Source organism: Sorghum bicolor, chromosome 8 (assembly GCF_000003195.3).
Source record: "Sorghum bicolor cultivar BTx623 chromosome 8, Sorghum_bicolor_NCBIv3, whole genome shotgun sequence".
NCBI classification, from domain to species: Eukaryota; Viridiplantae; Streptophyta; class Magnoliopsida; order Poales; family Poaceae; genus Sorghum; species Sorghum bicolor.
The window spans coordinates 59,817,308-59,831,253 of record NC_012877.2 but is presented as its reverse complement, the minus strand read 5'-3'; the positions used below and the strand labels follow the sequence as shown (position 1 = coordinate 59,831,253).

General features: G+C 42.1%; 2 protein-coding genes and 1 non-coding gene across 3 annotated transcripts; 2 read left to right on the top strand and 1 right to left on the bottom strand.

Annotated features, from left to right (window-relative positions):
• Positions 55–2,222, top strand: LOC8070143 (CASP-like protein 1B1). Its single transcript, XM_002443482.2, has 3 exons — positions 55–649; positions 768–882; positions 1,544–2,222. The coding sequence occupies exons 1-3, from the start codon at positions 363–365 to the stop codon at positions 1,775–1,777; spliced, it is 636 nt and encodes a 211-aa protein (XP_002443527.1). The 5' UTR covers positions 55–362; the 3' UTR covers positions 1,778–2,222.
• LOC110429792 (NAC domain-containing protein 21/22-like) lies at positions 3,767–11,303 on the bottom strand. The gene is made up of 3 exons (XM_021446389.1): positions 10,829–11,303; positions 7,869–8,155; positions 3,767–4,563 (listed from the first exon to the last, which is right to left on the bottom strand). Exons 1-3 carry the CDS (start codon positions 11,013–11,015, stop codon positions 4,033–4,035), a joined length of 1,005 nt encoding a protein of 334 aa, XP_021302064.1. The 5' UTR covers positions 11,016–11,303; the 3' UTR covers positions 3,767–4,032.
• TRNAV-AAC lies at positions 9,160–9,233 on the top strand. Its single transcript has one exon. It is a non-coding gene; the product is annotated as a tRNA-Val (tRNA).

Genomic DNA, 13,946 nt, shown 5'->3' with positions numbered 1-13,946 from the left:
AACCTGAAGAAACAGCACCAGAAAAACATACGTTTCTTCTCAGACACTTCATTGTCCCTGTCCCTGCTCATACTGTCATACACACCACATGCATGTCTCCCAGCTTATCCAAAGCCTCTTTTTTTTTGACTAATCAGCTGGACATAAACAATTTGAGTCAGACTAAAGCAAGCCCAAAACCAACTCTGTTCCAATCGAGCATCGATCGCACAAGTCACCCAAACTTGCGGAAAAACTGATTGCATGCCCGCCACTTTTTTCAACAGATGATTTTTGCGGCCACCATATAATCTCGCGCCTCAAATGTTTGTTGAATAATCCCACGCGTCCAACAACTGAATGCTCGTCTACATTTCTTGGCCATGGACCTCGAGCGTGGCAGCAAGACGCCGCCGTCCTCTGCACCGGCTGCCGCGGCGGCGACAACGACGACGTCGACCTGCTGCAGTAATAAGCGGCCGCAGCTGAGGGACAGGCTCGTCGCGCTGCAGCCGGTGGTGCTGCGCGCGGCGGCGACCCTGGCCACGGCGGTGGCGGCCGCGGTGATGGCGCTCAACGCCCAGTCCTACACCGCCGTGGTCGCCATCGTCGGCACCAGGCCGCTCACGCAGACCTTCACGACGAAGTTCAGGGACACGCCTGCGTTCGTGTAGGGCCTCGCTCTGGGAATTCAGTATTCAGGCTTGCCTTGCCATGCCATGCCATGAATGTTCCTGCTGAATTTCGTCGTGTGACGTGGTGATGCATCGTTTGTTTCATCTGTGCAGGTACTTCGTCATAGCCAATGCCATTGCTGCCGTGTATAACCTCGTGATGCTGCTCTTCCGCTGCCTAATTCTGCGGCGGAGGATGGCAGGTTTGGTTGTGCACATGCTCGACATGGTGAGGTTTTTTTTCTCTGAATTCCTGTGTGCAGTTGACTCATCATGGGCTCATGGCATATTTGGTATTTTTTTCGCTAGGACTAAATGAATGGCATTGATTGTGCAGAACTGCAATGGCAGGAAAAATGTTCCTTTATTTTAATTGATTTATACTAACAATACTGCCCATATGCCCATACTTCACTTAAAGACAATACATATTATTTCAATACATAGTAGCTTCATCAGAAATCAACTTTGAAACAGTCCTAGCCCATTGACAAATGACAACCAATCATTTGAATTCAAGAGAGACAAGGCAGTTCATGCATGTGCATTATTGTATTCTTGCTTGCTAGAGCCTACAGAGATGATCGCTTGCTTGCGGAGAATGCGAGCGCCGTCACATACGCTGTATATCTCATAACCCAGCCAAACCTGATGTGTTCAGAGAGGACAGAACTTTGGAGCCTTGTAATAATTGTGTTCTATAGACTTACAAATCTCCCGCCTAATCAGGAATCTATTGGATTGCCACTGTCCAAAACTAGTTGCTTGACTGAAACCCTCTGTTGCTGTACTTGCATAGGCCTGCACTGTAGCACGTCTGACAAATCCCAAGCCATTGCATCATCAGTCAATTCACACGGCATTGTTGTCATCTCTTGTCATTGGTCCAGGTGATCATGGCTCTGTTGGCGACCGGTGCCGCCACAGCGGCGGCGATGGCGGAGCTAGGCAAGAACGGCAACGTGCACGCGCGGTGGAACCCGATATGCGACAGGTTTGGCTCCTTCTGCAGCCGCGGAGGCGTCGCGCTGGCGTCGTCGTTCACCGGCGTCGCGCTCATGCTGGCACTGAACCTGCTTTCAGCTGCATCCAATGCTCAATGCTCCCCGGGCCAATATGAGTAGTCCGTGTCTCAGACAGCTCATCCACAACAATGCGCTGATTCGGCTCACTCACTCTGGTGATCATTGATCAAGGCACACAACTGTGAATTAACCTCTCTCTGATGCACATGTGGGGGAGCTGAATCACAGCATGGAGTGCTGCCAAATTTGATGTCAAAAATTGTTCCATTTTGCTTGGTTTGAAATGGGTGTACCAAGAGTACACAAGTACATAACTGCAGTTGGTTATGGGATCTTTAGTTAGGCCAATTCTTACATATAAAAAATAGTACTTTGTTTTTGGAGTACAATTTTCGTTCTAAGTTGTAACTAGCTGTGTGAATGAGTATCCCCACGCTGCAGGCTACGAAGAGCAGTGCCAGAATGAGAGGTGGGATCCATGTAATTTTTTGGGCATCGCTATGACATTGTGGAGGGCCTCGCCAAACCGAAGAACTTTTTACCACGGTTCGACTTGTCCAGTGTGAAATCGGTTTTTCACCGCATTTCTCTCTCCCCCCAGTTCGCTTCAGCATACACTTGAGCTATCATGACCAATACTCCCTCCATCACATGGTCGCATCGGAGCGTGTGTTAATTTGGTATGCTGCAGCAGCACCGGCCTGGCCCATCTCATGCAGGCTCCAGTGTTTGGTCGCACCGGACGCCGGCTAACGTTACTGCACCTACGCTTGTGTACAAAAGCTGAAAAGGTGAAAAAACTCACATGTCTCTTCACGTCCTTCCTCGCTCACATGTTACGACACCACCTTCATAGTTTTAGAAATTTTATTAAAAAAGAAATATAATTGTTGTATTCATATTTTACCTCTCCTTTTCTATCCTAGCCATTAAGATTTAATTAACTAAATGGATAACCCACTTTAGAACCATATTGTTTTCCTTAATGCCACAAGCAAATTTACTGTTCATTGTTTTCCCGGCGTTGGTGCCGTTCCCGGCGGCCTCTACGGCGCCGACGCCGTTCCCAGCTACGGCGTCGCCTATCATCCTTTCCCGACGGCACCTTACCGGCCGCTTTATTACCCGCCGCCGACTTTCCAGGCGCATTACCTGACCGGCGTCCCATACGGCGTGCCCGGGCCCGTTCCTGGCGGTCCCGGTGTCTACTACTTAGTCTGCGATGGCGAGTGGTATAAATATGAAAACATGATCAACCGATTAGACCTAACAATAGCAAATTTGCTCTATCACCAATTCACCACCAGTTCCATTTTTGCTTCGGATGACCTGTACCTCAGTAGTGTAACAATATGAGAAATCACAGTCTATATATATATATATATATATATATATATATATATATATATATATATATATATATATATATATGTTCATGCGATGGACTGGCATGAAAAAAAAATAGAGAAGATTGGGACGTTTCAGTATCTTTTTTTTTTCTTTGGACGTAAAGACGTTTCAGTATCTAGAAACTGCCACCTTTGATGATGCAAGTACAGAGACGAGAGCTCTTTGTTTTCAACCATTTGCTCTTGCAAATCCTACCTACTGTTACAAGACGATTGCGAAAGGTGTACAGGACAGTGTATTTATATGTGTACCAGTACCAGTGTTTATGACATAAGGTCCAGCAAGAGCATCAATTAGGATGGCTTCTTTCTGAAAGGTGCAATGAAGCACACAGGTGACAGGTCGTCAGTGGGTCACTTGATTTTGCAGTTGGATAGCAGCATATCAGGAATAGTGCAGTGGAAAGCCAGGAACTATCAACTTACTGCTTGATTAGTATGCTTGTCATTTTAGCAATACATCAGAATGATAGTAAAGAAGAGATCATGCTTGGATGTGACTGTCATGCCTACTTTCCTGAATAAATAGCATGATTGGATTTGGACAGGTACTGCATCCGGATGCCATCCTCTGCATTCTGAATTATTGTATTTACACAGGCACTGTTCTGTTACTATGAATGTACAGAGACCCAGAGAGAGAGAGAGAGAGAGAGAGAGAGAGAGAGACGGGGTGTCATATGTGAATTATTGTAAATGATCAATCTGAAATTCTCCTCATCACTCATGACATACCTCTGCATCTGAATATACACACTTCAACAACAGCCATTACAGAGTTTTACTCCTAATTTTCCTTGCCTCATCTGAATCGATAGGCAGAAAAAATGTTGCATCCTCTACTACTCACACATAAATGTTTCACCACACAATATGTATATATATCTCTCATATATGCAATATATCACCAACAACATAGTACTTAGGTTTGCTGAATTGATTTTCCTAGAAGTGATTCATCCAAGTGGAAGTGGCAGTGGCAGCGGCAGCCATCTCATGCTGCAGGCTTGGCACCACGTCACCGCCGAACTGGCTCAGCACTGCCTTGAGCAGCTTCTTGTCGCTGTTGAGAGGATCAAAGCAGCTGCCCAGTTCAGGCAGCAGGCCATGGTCCAGGTAGCTCATCATGCCATGGCTGCCGCCTGTGGCCATGGGCAGGTAGCATGGCTGAGCTACTGCTGCTGCAGTAGCAGCAGCGCTGTTGCCATTGCCGTTGCTGTTGCTGGCAATGTTGTTGTTGAAGCTGGAGAAGCAGGGCACCTGCTCAAGTGCGCCGGCGCCGGTGGTGGTGGTGGTGTTCATGGCGGCCTGGAGCTGTGCTAGGGTGGTGTCCATGAGGGCTGGCAGTGGTGGCGAGGTGGTTGGCGCAGCCTCACGGCTGCCATTGCAGACCAGGCTCCTTGATGCCTTGGAGCTGCCACCTCCTCCTGCTAGTTTCTTCTTGCAGATGACTCTGCATAGCACCCAATCTTCATCCTGTTGGTGACAGAGGAGGATGAATGAAAGCATTGGTTAGTTCATTGAATGGAGTCTTATTAATCACTTGGACTGACCAATGACTAACAATAATCTCTTTCTTGGTTAATTTAGTCTATCTTGATGATTATTGAAGAAACCTTACAAGAATTTAGGACTTTTCTCCATGATATACAATTAGTAAAGAAAGCAACAATTATCAAGATACAAATTCTTGTAACAATGAAAGCATGGGTTTGTATCTTGATAATATACAATTAGTTAATAAAGAAACAATTAGTAAAGAAAGGAACAATGAAGTTTACATATATTTGTATCTTGATGATTACTAATTTGTATCCTGATGATATACAGTTATTAAAAAACAACAAGTACAGTATTCATGTTGTCATTTCTTAGCAACTGTATGTGTGCCAAGAGTAAACAACATTCTTCCTATTTTTATTTAAATGTCTACATTCATTAAACCACGGTATTGGTGTGATGTGATAAATGAGTGGACCGGTGAAGCGGTGCAAAAGGCCATTATATTTTGGTCAAGAAATATACTAATGGGTAAGAATCCATAAAAAAATAAAATATCATGGCAAAGTATCAAACACATAAACATAAAGAACTCCATATAATTAAAAAAACGTAGAGAAAGAGACAAGTAGAGATGTCCATCTCATATGAACAGTGTGACAAAAGTCTTGACAAGGACTGTTCAGTAGGAAATATGCCCACACTACAAGTCGTCTCTTTATAGAATTATTAATGTGCAATCTAGCTACCTCACATCCAGTCTGTACCTATGTATAGTATAGCTATATGCAATCAATTTTATTCTGATTGATTGGGCAGACATCTAAAGCTAACTGTTGGGTTCACTACCTCCTTATTAAATGGCACACATATATTTATTTATTTAAACAAAGAAAGAGGTGACACATATATCTTGACAAACCGTCTTAAAAAGTTATAGGAGTTATAGCACAAATTAAGGATGATCAAGCAACACAACTTGGATACTCCTTAAATAAAAGTACAAGTGGACAAGTGGACTATATGATAAGTAATGATGAAGAGTGCCAATACATTGTCAAACAGAATCCTCTCTATATATATATATATATATATATATATATATATCTCCATCATACACGTACGAGTAGTTACACGCACCACCGCCGAGTAGCGTCAAGCAGTTCCGCGTGTGACCCAAATAACGGGCCGATGACGGCGTTCACCTCGTACACGAATCTGGCTTATCGGGTGTTCTACCACATGTCCATACCCGTTAACGTGTTGTCCTCAATCTCGAGCACCAGGCCCTCCGCTCTTCCGTCTTTCCCCATGCCGCCGTCCCTGCTCTTGTTCGTCCTTGCTCGCGTCCACGCCCCTTCCCTCCCCTCCCCTCCGATGGCGGCAGCGGCGGGCTCTAACCACCATCGATGGCCCTCGCGGTGCGCGGCGCTGCCCCTCCCTCGACCCTCGGCGGCGCGGCCCTGCCCTATCCCTGTTCGTGGCGGTGGTTCTCCATCTGCCCTGTGTAGTGGTGCCCCTCCACCTTATTGGCGTCGACAGCGAACCCTCCCTAGGTGAAGGCAGCCTCCCCTCCATCCTTCTCGATCTCGACGAGGGTCGTGGCAAGGCTCAGAAAGGGCTGCCCCAGCAGATCCGGCCGAGCAATCTAGGTTGGGTGTGGCGGTGCTGCCTCTTGGATCGGGCATTCGACACAACTTCCAGTCGATGGAATCCAGGTTTTGTTGAGACAGTACGTCCTGCTGTGATCTATTTGTTTATTCCAATTCAATGCCCTTGCACTTGCAAACCCAGGGTAATTTATTTAATTGACCTTGTTTTTGTCGCATTGCTAATGCTAATTTTATGCGGTTCATTCAGCATTTTTTGTCTTGTGGAAATCATTGAGGGATATGGTATTGTATTATTCGATAATTTTGATTCACAAGATTATTTTTTCAAGCACTAATTTGCTAGTTGATACTTTGTTCCAAACCACATAGAGTATTGGTTTATACTATTCTCAGATTAGATTGGAGTATTGATAGGTACTTTTTTCCGATTATCGTATCCATACATACTTCTTTTTTAGGTTCTGAAGAAGCTTTCCAAATAAGCAACATATGCAATTTAATAAAGTTAATTCATGCAGTTTCCAAACCTACATTTTTTGAACTAATGGCAGCCAACAAAGTGGATAATTACCGTTGGAATACCTGACAAAGCGAACTTGCTTAGTATAGTATGCCTACATACTCGAGTATGTATGGATACTTCTTGCAGCCATGGTATGTATTCATACTTTGTTTAATCTAAACAACAAGCTGGTCAGGTCCGCGTAAAGCTGCTCCAATCCGCATCCACTGCCCGCTGTGGTTTTTCTATTAGTGTATTGTTGAATACTTCTTCATTGATTAGAGTATCACTTCATACTTGCTAGGATTAAAATAATGGTTTTTCAATTTGCTTGCAATCAAGCCTGACTGCTGGCTGCATGCAGTGTGCTATGTATTAATAAGAAGTTCCTCTTGCATTCATGGACTAATTGTCACAAAAACTTTCAGATTCTTGTCTTCGGAATGTGCATGCTGGAAAGACCATCCATACTTGTCATTTAAATCTTCGGATAGAACATAATAGTTAATATAGACTATTTTACTCCCTTATAAAAAGATGTACAAATACTCCTCAGAATTGTATACACCATATAATCTACTAGATCATCAAAAGTATGCACGCATACTAGCATACCATTTTTTCTCCTCAATCCTCATTTATTAGTGTTAGACACTTATTTTAATGTGTATGTACTGATACTCGTAAAGAAGTATGTTTACATGTGTCACAAAGTATGTCCATATACTATTTTAAATTTGTACTCCTATCGCTATATATACTCTATAATCAAATTTTATATGTATATAAATCTACTCGCAAATACATATATGCAAATATACCTGTTTATTTATTAAAGTATGTGTCCATACTTTATTCACAGAAAGCATATACCAGCAGCATCTGTACGTACCCTCAGGAGCAGCTCACGGAAACCCGTTAGTCAAGCTAACGGGCCGTACGCCCGATGTTTCCCGTTCCCGTTAGATACGTCTGCGGGACTCACTAGCCCTTCCGTCCGCCCGTAAGTAGGAGTAGTTACTCGTACGTGTAAATAAAACGTGTCATATATATATATATATATATATATATATATATATATATATATAGGATTGTACACTTAATAACTAACTGTACTAGCTAGCAGTAATGAACATTATATTGTACTAGAACTGAATTATATTTACCTTGGAGTTGGAGGAGAAGTTGGAGGATGAGGATGGGTCAAGAGCAGGCTCCATCCTGTACTCATGCATCACCCACTCGGTCTTCCTGCCCTTGGGCGCCCTCCCCTGGTAGAACACCAGTGTCTTCCTCATCCCCACCAGCGCCCCTCGCCGCGCCACCACCCGGTCCTTCCCCGTCGCCTTCCAATAGCCCGACACCGTCGCCCGGTTCGTCCGCTGCCCCGTCGCGTACTTCCGGTCCTTGAGGCTGAAGAAGTACCACTCCCGTGGCCCCACTGATGCCGCCACTGTCCATAGAAGAAGAAGAAGGTAGCAAACAACACAAATTCAGTGATCAGTTGATCTCTATGGCAGAATGTTGATATGATATATATGTAGAGATGTTTTTATGTTTTCTCTTGTGTGCACTCATCTCTCATCCTTGTGGCCGCATACATACTTAGGCTATTCTGCAGAAGCTAGCTTCACATAGCACATATGGTGACCTAGTTAATTTACAAATTAATTGGTAGTCGCTAGAATATGTCGATCTTCTATTCATTTTTTTGGTTTATTGTAATTTCTTGATAGGCAGAGTCCACCTTGATGTATCACTTGATGTAATACTCTTGAGAATTTAATAAAAACTTTCTTCGTCGAAAAAGGCGCATCTTTCGACATTGACACGGACACGCGTCTCGATAAGACCACAGATTTAATTTTAGAAGTCAGCCTCTTTCATTTCTTCCACCCCTCCTCCCCTTTTTAATTTTTCACAAAAGTCAGTCTTGGCACTGGCCGGTAGGAAAAGCTATTCATGGGCAGTGATTGTACAACATGCATGTGTTGGATTGTTGATGGATGGGGATCACCTTGTGTGGTTGTGGTCACACTCACACTCACTGTGAGTAGAAAGTGGTTGGCTAGCTATCTACTGGAATACATGCTGGATGGTGAGGTTTGGAGCCACTGCTAGAAATAGCATGGGTGGTGTTGCCTGCTGCTGCCCATAGCTTGGGACCTTCTGCTAGCACTAGTGTAGTAGTGCATCCGGGCATCAATTCACAAGAGGGAGGGACACGTGTGCGGTCCACACAGAGGGCCGGTGTGTCATGCATGCATGCATGTGTGTGTGTGTGTGATGGGAATCTGAGATCTCATGCGTAAGACGTGATTTGCAGTTTGTTGCTTTCTGATGTGCACTAATAGTTTGAAAGGCCAGCAGGAGCTGAGAGCATATATTGATCGATGTGTATAGTAGCAATAAAATATTAATTACTAATAGTAAAACTTAACGAGTGCTACATCGAACGGTGTCGTGGTGTAGTTGGTTATCACGTCAGTCTAACACACTGAAGGTCTCCGGTTCGAACCCGGGCGACGCCAAAATTTTTGCCCCGAATTTTTTTTGCAAATTTTATTTTATCTTGCTAGCTACGTGAGTACGTAATACATGAATATAAAGAACTACTCAAGCCATGTATTTTTCTTTATAAAGCAGACAAATAAAGCAGTAACATCTACCATCATTTGAAAAAAAAAATTAATATAGTTTTGCAAAGTATTACTTTACTGATGCAAGCTGATGAGAGAGTATCTACAACGAACGCACGCAAAGGCCTTGATACAAAGCATTTTAATAATTTGGAGCCAAACTGAAAGAGGTTGTAGACAAGATTCGTTGACGAGACGTTAGAAAGTTGGACGTAAAGTATGTAGTAATTAAATGGAATATATATATTGTTTCTCGTTGCAGAAAAAGGAAAATAATATAATGCCGAAGTACAACTAAGTGAGAGCATTTTTCTACCCCCTCACCAAATGGATATTATGAGAATATTTCTACTACTCTCCGTCATGTGATGCCGTCACGGTATTCGTCACATCGTCATCCCTTCATGCTTCCCATAAACTAATTAGTAGTATACAGATTTCTTTTTTCATGAAATTGCCCAAATTGATTGTAAACAATATTTGCCTAATGCTAGTAGTGTATGCAGTCCTCTCGCAGATAAAATAACATGAGCACATATATCTATCTATTTATAATAACACGCGAATAAAAGCAGGCAGCAGATCTATCTGTACTCCAATTATTCTTTAGTTATTGAAAATGCCAAGAACTATGTGTAGATCTATCATCTATGTGTACTTTCCTTTTTGGAAAAAGACTCTCGCTTAGCTTATTATTGTAGTCTTCTCTGTATATATATATCGAGTATGCGTACTCTGATTGTGACATTGATATTATAGAAGGTTCAGAAATACAGACATACAAGTAATTATATGCAAATTTAAAAACTGTAGCAGAAGAACAAAAATAAATCGATAGTATGTACGTATTTCAATTATGATGTGTACCTACTGCTTAATAATTTTGACCTTCAACTTAAGGACAACTAGTCATAGTTATTGAATTAAAGGAGAGGCATCACCAAGTTCGTCATAACAAAAATAAAAAGTATATACGCGAGAAGACGAAGAAAAGGAGATGATTATATGTTTGAAAACGAGATCATATAGGGGTTTAATTAGGTAGTAACGGCGATATTATCCTTGGTGAAGAAAAAAAAAACAAAAGGGTGCAATTTAGTGTATGAACAGCAGCAGTGCAGCACATTGGGGACTAACGGTGTTTCTTGACGCTGAAGCAACAGAGGATCCCAAGTAGCTAATTCTTTTTGGAAATCAATAACCAAAAGGCAGAACAAATAAGAGGCTGTGGATTTAGATCATGGATATATTGCACTAGAATAAATAAATAAACAATTTGAAGGATCACTGTTAATTGTCCATGGGGAATAATTTCTGTATCTATCGTCTCTTTCATTCTCTCTCTAGACATCGACTGGTGCAAGCAGCTAAGTCATCGACAAAGAGAAGACAGAGAAAGGAGCTAGCTAGCAAACTTTCACACTTTTTTTTTATTTAGAGAAGATGCATGCATATGTACCGATCGATGGCCGGACTTGTGGACTCACCGGGGAGATCCCATGGCTCGACCTTGTTGAGATCGACGTCGACCATGGGTGGCCGGCGGCCGGAGAAGCCGACCTTGCCGCCGAGCTTGGGCGCCAGGTAGTCGCAGATGAGCTCGTCGTCCCTCGGGTGGAACCGGAACCCCGGTGGCAGCTCCGCCTCCACCATGCTCAAGAAGCTCATCGACATGATCTCTATCTCTCTGTATTTCAGTTTCTTTTCACAAGTCTCTCAAGTTGTGAGACCAGAGAAAATAAACATCAATAGGAGATGAGAGAGAGAGAGAGATGAGATGAAAAAGAGGGGTTGGAGGAAGGAGGAAACTAGCTAGCTAGCCTAGTAGCTAGCCAAGAGGAACTGATCGAGTTGTGTGCTTGTGTCATGTGATGGCTAGTTTGGAAGAGGGGTTTATAAGGTGGTTTAGGTGGTGGGTCACCCTCAAGCTTCTCATCTATCCCTTTTTATCCTTTTTTCCACCTCTTCCCATTTTGCCTTTTCATTCCACAAATAAGGGCAGCACTTTCCAGGTCAGTACAAAGGGACTAGTAGATGCTACAATGTGTTGTTCACAGCTCTCTCCATCTCCACATATATATGGCACCACAAGGAAATTTCCCTGAAATATATATGTGTGTGTAAAAGAAAAGGAGTGACCAAGAACTAAAGGAATATATGTAAAATACGAAGCGCGCCTTGGAACCAAACTGAAAAGGGCTGGATTTGTTATCCACCAAAGGATGTACAAGCAAGTGCACCATTTGTCAGCTAGGGTGTGGCTGGCCTACTCCTTCAAGTCAAATGTTTAATACTTTTGAAGGAAACTGAAAGGTTCGACTGTCATGTTGCAGCTATATATATATTAGAGAATCATAACTCATAAACATTATTATGAAATATTTTACAAAAGAATATAGCCTGGTACCCGGTGTCTTAATTATTGTCAGCAGGTGCAAGTACAAGCAGGATTTTTTTTTCAAAACAAGGTATAAGCAGAGACCCTCATGTATGCAAACGCTCACCCCTATGAACATCTGCATACACAATCGACCCTCACGAGCACAATGGAGAGACTAGATTGACAAACTCAACACATGCACGTACTAGTCACTAAAAGAATAATTAGTTGTAAATGGAGCACCCTCACCAAGTAGGAGATCCAAATTCGGTTGATAAGTTCCACCATAAGAAACTTAGCTACTTTTTTTGAAAATGACACCTGAGCTAAATATATGCAGGGGTGATGAAATAAAATAAAATCTACAGTGCATAGTTTTATTTCATGAATTTATAGGCTCAACATTTAAGTGTCGCATAGTGTTACCCCTTTCAGTGGAGTTTCATTCGGTTTCCAACACATGTGGATAAAACGGAATGCTCCTAGTGGAGTTTCACTTGGTTTCCAATGTTTTGGAAACTATGTGCATAGAGTTCAAACTACGTGCATAGTTTTTGTTCGGCCCAAGCCTGACTCGAGCCAAACATCAGGTCAAATTGATAGGAGATTGAATCAACTTAAATATGCTTTTTTAATCATCGAATCAAATTAAATAAATATGTTGAGTTGTGAGTTTTTGTTTAAAAAAAAGTGGAAACACAAGGACCGTGATGCGAACGGGTTCAGACGGCGGTGACATGGTGCGTTTCACTCTATATAAAAAGAATAAAAAAAACATCGATCATGGCAGCGCGTTCTGATTTCGTTAGCCACAAAACTCCAACTGACGCAACGCAGCATATAATAATACCCAAAGGCTGCTTCATCAAGGCCTTGTTTAGTTCAAAAAATTTGTAAAATATGAATAGTAGCACTTTCGTTTGTATTTGACAAATATTATCCAATCATGAACTAACTAGGCTCAAAAAATTCGTCTCATCAATTCCGACCTAACTGTGCAATTAGCTTTTATTTTCGTCTATATTTAATACTCTATGCATACGTCTAAAGATTTGATGTGACGGAGAATCTGAAAAATTTTACAAAATTTTTTTGGAACTAAACAAGGCCCAACTCGTAAATTCGTTTTCATGCTGCTCGGCATGCATGCTAGCTAGCTGGCACTGTCGTTCGTCAGCTCATTCCTGGCAGCATGACCTGGCGCTTGGGTGAGAGAGAGAGAGTCTGCCAAGACCGTTCTCCTCTCACCCACCTCGTGCTTAAAGCTGGCGATCGGATGAGGACCGTATACCGGGCTCCGTTCACACATGTACTTCACGAGTAGTCCAGCTATGTACTTATTTACACCACTTTTATAATATGTTAGACATAGGTCTTGTTTAGATTCAATTTTTTTTGAATTTTGATACTATAACATTTTCATTTTATTTGACAAACATTTCTAATCATAAAGTAACTAGGTTTAAAAAATTCATCTCGTGATTTACAGACAAACCGTACAATTAGTTTTTTTATTTTCATCTATATTTAATGTTCCATGCATGTGCTGCAAGTAGGGATGAAAACGGATCGGATACGGACGGATATCACTGATATCATATTTGTTTTCATATTTCTGGTCGGATTCGGATTCGAATACGGATAATATCAACCATGTCGGATAAGATAGGATTAGATGTCGACATCATAAATATACGATTTAAATATTCGGATACGGTACCGGATGTTGAATAGTCGGACACGAATACGGACAGATCTGAACCTCTCTAAACGAATACGGTCTCGAATACGATCGGACAATATCCGTACCGTTTTCATCCCTAGCTACAAGATTCGATGTGATGGAGAATCTTAAAAAAATTTTGGCTTTTAGGATGAACTAAACAAGCCCTATAGTAGACATCTAGCTAACTATGTTTCGGCCTCTTAACATTCCTGAGGCCTTGTTTAGTTCCAAAATATTTTGCAAAATGGACACTGTAGCTTTTTCGTTTGTATTTGACGAATATTGTCCAATTATGGACTAACTAGGCTCAAAAGATTCGTCTCGTCAATTTCGACCAAACTGTGTAATTAGTTTTTATTTTTGTCTATATTTAACACTTCATGCATGTGTCTAAAGATTCGATGTGACGGAAAATCTGAAAAATTTTGCAAAATTTTTTGGGAACTAAACAAGGCCTGAGTATAGGCCATTTGGCACAAAATCCATGACACTTGCATCA

Excerpts from the sequence above, each read along its gene's own strand:
- LOC8070143 (XM_002443482.2), top strand. The coding sequence starts at position 363 with ATGGACCTCGAGCGTGGCAGCAAGACGCCGCCGTCCTCTGCACCGGCT. Across the intron at positions 650-767 it reads AGGGACACGCCTGCGTTCGT|GTACTTCGTCATAGCCAATG; the intron begins GTAGGGCCTCGC and ends TCATCTGTGCAG. Across the intron at positions 883-1,543 it reads TTGTGCACATGCTCGACATG|GTGATCATGGCTCTGTTGGC; the intron begins GTGAGGTTTTTT and ends TCATTGGTCCAG.
- LOC110429792 (XM_021446389.1), bottom strand. The coding sequence starts at position 11,015 with ATGTCGATGAGCTTCTTGAGCATGGTGGAGGCGGAGCTGCCACCGGGG. Across the intron at positions 8,156-10,828 it reads CGAGCCATGGGATCTCCCCG|TGGCGGCATCAGTGGGGCCA; the intron begins GTGAGTCCACAA and ends TTCTATGGACAG. Across the intron at positions 4,564-7,868 it reads ACTTCTCCTCCAACTCCAAG|GATGAAGATTGGGTGCTATG; the intron begins GTAAATATAATT and ends TGTCACCAACAG.